The 8124-nt window shown below is 30.5% G+C and overlaps 1 protein-coding gene across 1 annotated transcript in view; it reads left to right on the top strand.

The window, feature by feature from the left end:
* The window catches only part of LOC117100870, a 34224-nt gene extending 26106 nt beyond the window's left edge, over positions 1-8118 (top strand). The window contains exons 14-19 of the mRNA XM_033240702.1: positions 819-965; positions 1695-1985; positions 2581-2661; positions 2874-3078; positions 3215-3526; positions 4270-8118. Of these exons, the coding sequence (XP_033096593.1) occupies positions 819-965; positions 1695-1985; positions 2581-2661; positions 2874-3078; positions 3215-3526; positions 4270-4544 (1311 nt within the window). The 3' untranslated portion in view covers positions 4545-8118. The remainder of the gene's footprint in view (positions 1-818; positions 966-1694; positions 1986-2580; positions 2662-2873; positions 3079-3214; positions 3527-4269) is intronic.
* The last annotated feature ends 6 nt before the right edge of the window (positions 8119-8124 follow it).

Genomic DNA, 8124 nt, shown 5'->3' with positions numbered 1-8124 from the left:
TATATATATAGAATGCGTCTGCGTTCTTCATCAACTTTTTTAAAGAAAATGTATTTAGCGCACAAATCATTTGTGATTTTTATTTTTATATTTTTTGAAAAGTCAATGAATACCTAATCCTTAAAACGAGAAAGGACAATAAATTTGATTGACCTACTTAGGAATTCTTGTATCATATATCCTCCTGATGATGTGGCATAGCCATCGTAGTTTCCACTGTCGAATTAACGTAAGGAGTGAAGAAATGACGCACCTTGTAGTGACATGTTTGGCGCCCCATATGAAGAGCGCCATTTTGGGAAGATTGTTCATGCCGCGATGCGATTTTTTTTCCCGTACGAAACATTTGCATGAAACTTCACTCGAGCCATCTCGGATTGACTCGACTGAGTTCGATACGAGGAATAAGAGTAGACACTTCGCAATGATGATACAATAGACGATCCCCCCCCCCCATGCTCGGAAAAACGCTGGCGAGACTCTTGACGAGTATCTGCAGGCGCTTTCAATCCTCAGGAAAGATTGTAATTTTAAGGCTATAACTGTTAAGCAAGTCCGTAATGATTGCTTTAGGGACTCGTTTATCAGCGAGCAGTAAGGATTTAATGTAAGTAACTGGTAGCAAGTTGTCGGAATTCTTTTCAAACCAATGTGGATTATTATTGTTCTTCTTCTGCAGCTTTCATTGTTCTCTAGCATTCTTTGATATCAAAACACTCGGGTCTGCACTAATTTTGAGCTTTTAAACAAATATTTTTTATATAACATGCAGTAGGCCTAAAATTGAAATAAAATTTTAAAATTACTCTTACTTTTAGGTCGAACTGTGGCATAAACTTGATAATGAAGGTATACTCGAGGAAGAGTTAATCAGACATATTTGGAAAAGAGAGTTTAGCGAAGATGAAATTAATGTCTTCTTGGAACTGATGAAGGAATTTGGATTAATGTGCGAGCAGATCAAGGTTTGTTTAGGCCTATTAGTGATTTTTTTTCTATGACACTAATTTATGTAATTTTTCAATGTCAAACTAAAACTATCTATAGAGTACAACACTTGTTAAATGTTAACAAGTGTTAAACTTAATGGTTTATAATAGACTCTCTGGAATAGGCATTTTAAAACCTAATAATTTACAATGAAAATGTACAATAACCATAAAAGCTCGCATTAATCCAAGATACATTTAATCATCAATTAAAATTTACAAAGACAAATGAAGATACAACAACTTAATAATTACGTTAGACATTGAGATCAATGGTTTGTCACTCGAGGCAATGGATCCGTTTGACAGCATTTTGGGTCGCTGATAGTAACAGTATCATGTTTTATCGTTAACAACGTAGTACTCAATAATTGTGAGGATGAATCACCCATATTGCTTTGGTAAAGTTGATTACAGACGGAGATATAGAATTCTGTAATTACTAGACTTTTTATTGAGATCCAACTGTAAAAACATTATGATTTGCACTCGCAATACATTTTCTGACGATCCGTTTGCTTGGTCAAGTAGAATATAAATGTTTACATCGTAGTGTTTGTACAGATCATAATATTGGTTTTATAATTACCACAAGGAATAAGAAAGGTAATAGATATTATATTTATGGATCCATACAAAATTCTTCTAAGATATTAGAAATCACATTTTATTTAAATTTGTTTTTCTTTTAATTTGTATTTATAGTCAAAGACTCCATCTCGCTCGTTTTTCGTACCCTGTCGATCGAAATATAGTAAGGAAAAAGTAGCTATTACGCTGGATGGTGATCGGATGGTATCTATCTACATGACTTTTGATGGTTTTCTCATCGATAGAATCTTTCATTGCATAGTTGTCAGGTTGATTGAAAGGGTGCAAGCTACAAGCTACACTACCGTACCGAAATTATGCTACAACAAGGCAGTCATTGACATAGGGAAAGATCACACTCTCAGCTTAGGTCAAGTAATCATCGAAAACAAGCCTGCTGTGAAGGTATGTTGCGTGATATATTATCAAAATTATTCACATTTGAGAATATGTGAAAAGATACTAATAATTATATTTACACCACACTGATTTCGTGTCATTTTTGTCACTTTGTACAAAAACACGCAAAACCGGAAAGAGGATTTAAAAAAAACAACAATAAACAAAGACATATGAGTGAATAAGAAAACGCGAACTTATGTCGTTTAATGTTTTTTTCGCCGACAAGGGTAAGACAACAAACAGTAATCTATATATATATGATTTCAAAATAAAACATGCATTTAAAAAGAAGATATATAAATGATAACATTTAAAAAGTCATAGAACATCACTTATCGTTTAATCTCACAGTTGCTTTTATTGTTCATGAGCAAGCTCGGGAGGCTGATTGTTTTTATCTTTGAGTTCAGGTGGAGAAATTTATAATGTTTGAATTTTAAATGTTTAAAAAGATGGTACAGACAATATGTACAGTTATTGTGATTATAAACGTAATAGTAACCAAATTCACAAATGTAATTGATATTGGCAAATGAGAAAAAATTGTCAAGCGTCAATACTTTTAAATGACTCCAAACTTTTCGATATTTATGATTAGTTTGAAATATCACGCAATTCTGAGGTATCAAATGGTAACCCTGCAGACACAAAAGGACTCTCTCGTAATGTGTGCATACAGGTAATATTATTCGAATTTATAACTAAAATATATTTCAAAAATAAGATAACCCAATAGGTAGGTCTATCGTTGCAAACATAACTAGTATTTATCAGTTGATATCAACATAGTATTTTTTAAGTACTTTTTTGTTATAGTATTCTTCATTATAGTATTATCATTTTATGTCATTTATATGTCATATTGTTTATAGTTGTTGTTAATATTTCAAGGTGTTTGAGCATTTAAAAAAAGAGTTGAAAGTCTTGAAGTCTACAATGAAGTACACTAGTAGTGCGTTTCGTGTTCTGTGTTGGTCAGGTCACTGTGACTATCACTTTCAGAATATGGAAGAGTGTTTGAGGAATGATTCCATCCGATGCGGAAAGGTATCTCTAAAAACAAAAAAAATAGAGGCGCTGTTCAATAATAAGACAGGTAGGTAACACCGACCTCTTCGAAAATATTATGTAAATATGTTTTATACTATATGTATATTTTGAAATAAAAGTTTAATCTTTCAGTATAACGTGTTTTATAATTACTTTCTTGTTTCTGTATTACTATTTTTTAGGTGGTAATCAAATTTTTCTAGAGGATGACGATCTGTTTCTTATAAGTAAAGACGTGGGAAATGAATGGACAAGTCTTGGGGTCAGATTGGGCCTCAGTTGGAACAGGATAAATCAAATCTCTACGTATCACAGTAAACGACTGCCGGAGTGTACATTGAAGATGCTTACAGAATGGAGAGATAAACAGATGCCCGAGGCAAATCAAGTGAGGATCATGGCCAAAGCTTTAATAAAGGAAGAACGCATAGATCTTGCTAACAAGCTCCTTGACTCACAGCGAAATTTAAAATCAGATGAAAAAAGATCAGCAGGTACGTTACCTCAACAACAGAATGGTTAGTAGTCCTAATGTATTATGAATGCTGATATGATTTCGTATACTGGATGGTATTCGTATATTCGATATGGAACCATATATTAAGTTAATTAAAAATACCAAAGGATGTTATCTTAGTGTAGTTATTTTGTTCTCTGTTTACATATTGTATTTTACAAAGACAAAAACAATTACCATGTTTCAGTGATATCTTTATTCCCTAAGATCATGTATTGGCATTAGTGTTAATATCATGTACATATTTATTCCTAGTTTGATCTAAACATTTTCTCATACAATGTTTATGTTATTATACATTTGTAATAAGCATTATCGTTGTTAATTTATATTTTGTTTCATTTTTATAATCAGCCGATTCTACCTAAATGACCTGATAGTTTCAGTTTTGGTGACAAATAATCGTCATGATAGTCATGATGACGTCACCATACCTGATTAGGGGATTTTCAGATGATTGATGTCGATGGTGCTGGCACCAGTATAGAAGTGAATCAGCATTTTATTTGTCACCGAAACTGATCTTTTAGGTAGAATCGGTTGTTTTAAATGTCAACATGTTCATTAATAGTTATCACCACTATCGTTGGTTTTCATCGTTATAGTACCTGTCCTGTCATGGGCGTGATTAATTTTATGGTCGTTATTTGAATTTTCGTTCTGTTAGGTATGCTAATAATATAATTTGGAAATGATGTAGATGCTATAATTGTCTTTCAGGTTACTTGACTGATGGGCATATGCTGCTTATCGCCAAGAAACTTAAAGCCGGTGAAATGAGAATCCTTGGCACGACTCTTGGCATAAGTGACAGTGAATTAGATAAAATCAAGTATAATTTTGGACAATCAATTTTAGACGCCACTATAGAAATGTTGGTAAAATGGAGAGAAAGACAAGATCCTAACGAAAATCACCTCGACACGCTGAGTAATGCATTGAACAATATTGAAAGACGTGATATAACTATGACACTTGAAACTGAATGCCAATAGTAATGTTAATGGTAATAATATCAATTGGTCAACAAGTGCCTGAAGGAAAAATTATAGGTAAATTGTTGATAAAGGATGACGAAAATCAGCGAATATGTATTTACCTGATCTGGTAAGTTACTCGTTTTTTTTATTAGGGTATTGGTGTAATTGTTATACCAATAGAGTATTAGTATCTTAATATCATTAACTTTATAACTAGAATAGATTAATAAATAGATCATTAACTATCAGAAACCGCATGCCAAGCAATTAAATCTTACGATAGTCAAACTCGTGTTTACAACATTACGTATATCTGTTAAGAATACAATATATGTAAAATATGTAAAATTATTAAGATTGTAAATAAATATTTTAAAAATGTTATTTAACGTTTTATCGACGTGTCCATACCTTCTAAAATATTTGTATACAACATTCTACAAACGAAAAGTATAGCTACTTATGAAACGTATTTATAACTCGTTAAATAACGTATTTTCCACGTAGCAATGAAGTTGTTAAATGTGTTCTTTAAATGTTCCAAAACTAAAATAAATCCAGAATTTCGGACTTTTAGTATGTTATTACATGTAGGTTATAATTATTTTAGAAACAGAAAACGTAAAATTGGTTTCTGTTGCAATTTCTTCTGGGTCTATATTCTATTTTAATGGTGTATAACTTTTAGATATTCGTTTATGTAACGTATCAAATAGAACTTACCATGTTTCCATCAAACGTTTAAAACGACCATGTAGATAATCTAATTTCGTTAGGGCACTATTGAAAAATATTAACCCAGAGAAGTAATGATTTCTTAATAAAAGCATGAAGGAGATTTTTGGATGCAATTCCTCCAAAGTGTCGTCAATAATTATTTTACAGATCATTCCTCACGGTTATATTAACAATGAAATTGGTGATTTTGAGGTCAGATTGTACATTTCAGTATTCAGTAAAAATTTATTTGACCATTGAATAGTTACATAATTTGATCATATAGGTCTAACTCAACTAAGATATAAATATCAATATTACATAGTACATTCCATATGGACTCCTCAGAACTCCACAGAGGTTGTTTTGGACGTCTAGAAAACAAACAGTTCGCTGGGCACCCATAGGGTGGTGTTATCTCGATGGGCCCCACGTTCAGCCCCTCCCCCACCCCTTCGGACGTGTCTGGAGACGTCCTGCCAGAGTTGTAAATGGCAGTTCAGTATTCAGTAAGAATTTATTTGATCATTGAATATTTACAAAATTTGATCGTATAACTAAATTAATATATAAATATTCATATTTTATAGTCCATTCCTTACGGTATATTAATGGTAATTTTTCTATTTTGTAAATATGCCTATTCATTAACAATTTATTTTACCATTGAATAGTTATATCATTTGATCGTATAACAAAACAAATAAATATCAATATTTTATAGTTTATTTCTTACCGGGTTATATTAACGGTAAAATTTGTGATTTGAGGATTGAGTTGTAAATTTCAGTAGGCCTATACGTTAGAATTTATTTCACAATTGTATAGTTACATATTTATTCTGAGATATAAATATCAATATTTTATAGTTCATTCCTTATGGTTATATTAACAGTAAAATTGGTGATTTAGAAGACAGACTTGTAAATTTTAGTATACTGTAAGAATTTATTTGACCACTGAATAGTTATATAATTTGATCTTATAGGCCTAACTCAATTAATATATAAACATCAATATTTTTTAGTTCATTGGTTATAATAACGGTAAAATTGGTGATTTTGAGGACAGATTTATAGATATTAGTATACAGTAAGAATTTGTTTTACCACCGAATAGTTACATAATTTGATCGTATGGTTTAACTCAACTAAAGATATAAATATCTACATTTTATAGTCCATTCCTTATGGTTATATTAACGGTAAAATTAGTAATTTTTAAGTCAGAGTTGTAAATTTCAGTGTATTCTGTATGACCATTGAGTAGTTACATAATTTGGAATTCCTGATGATGACATAATTAATGTCGAAATATTGAATCCCGACACAATGGCGTGCATTTCGATACTTGTAGTATGTATTATACTATCTTTGATTGTATAACAAAACAAATATAAAAATATCAATATTTTATAGTTAATTTCTTACCGGGTTATATTAACGGTAAAATTGGTGATTTTGAGGATTGAGTTCTAAATTTCAGTAGGCCTCTACATAAGAATTATTTCACAATTGTATAGCTACATATATATTATATAAATAGTGATATAAATATCACTACTTTATAGTAAATTCCTTATGTTTACATTAATGGTAAAATATACTTGCATAGATTGCATGTTTATTTTTTATTGCTTGTATGTTCCCTATTCAACTATGTGAAGCTGCATGTTGCATTTACAGAAATTCTTAAAAAATAACTTTAGTTTCATAATTAAAAGAAAGAAGCGTTTTTATTAATTGCTTTATTGTTACATTTAAATTTTAGTTTGATATTTCAACTTCAATAAGCATTATAATTAATTGTTATAAAGTTACATGGAACTCTTAGCTTTTAAATGTTTTTTGTATTTATTAGCACTGTATGCATGCATTAGTCATTTTGCAACTTTTCTTTTTATCAATATTTCGTGTGACAATGCATATTGTTCCTGTTACTGTTCCAATTTGATTTTTTTTTTCGATTTTGCATGTTATTGGTACAAAAATAACACAGACTATATTTACAAGTTGAATTTTTTAAATTTGTCCTTCATGCTTTACTTTTAACACTTTTCTTTCTTTATTGCTTAATAATTGTTCGTTTTTGTGTCCTCTTGTCCTTGTTTATATCTCCATTTTTTCAATCAAAGTAACTGTAATCAAAACAAACTATATCTTTAACCCCTTTTCTGAATATGATAGTTTTAATAAAGACCTCGACCCGGACATTCAATTGTATACAAATGATAACAACAATATCTAAATATTTCAACCCTATTGAATTTCGTAATATGGTAATTAATACTTATTTTATAGAATTTTTTTTTTAAATCCATTTTAGTTCCAGAAGAATGTAATTTGGACCCTATCTGTACCTAGAGTCATTGATAAAATATATTAACTTATTTAAAGATCGCCTCAGGGAAATAAATTAGTTAAATTTTCAAGATAATCTACAAATAAATCGGTTTTTAATAATATTGGAATGAGATAAATTGACGAGGCCTGTAGGGAACGTTTACACTTAACTGAAAAACTAAATACATACAGAAGGTAAAGACTAAATAATCGCTTCATGCATTTAACAAGAAAATACAATCGAAGTAACTCCTTTAGTTAGCTCAATATTTTTAAATCCTGTTGATTTGATATTTGATTTATTAGGTACTCAAAATTACAAAACATATAAAACAAGGACAATAGAGCACCAGGATTACCCATTAGGCCGACGATAGTCATGCTCATATTCAGTGGGGTCCTAATAAAACAAACACACATAAAGGACAGAAATAGATATTCAAAATTACAATAAAGAACATGCAAACAAGAATTATATATAAAATACATACTTTTGGAGTCCGTACTGAGCCCAAAAAATCCGCAATGAAAATATA

The sequence above is a fragment of the Anneissia japonica genome, unplaced genomic scaffold (assembly GCF_011630105.1).
Source record: "Anneissia japonica isolate Jap-2015-1 unplaced genomic scaffold, ASM1163010v1 scaffold1446_len297786_cov117, whole genome shotgun sequence".
NCBI classification, from domain to species: Eukaryota; Metazoa; Echinodermata; class Crinoidea; order Comatulida; family Comatulidae; genus Anneissia; species Anneissia japonica.
This window is presented reverse-complemented; position numbering and strand designations above follow the sequence as displayed.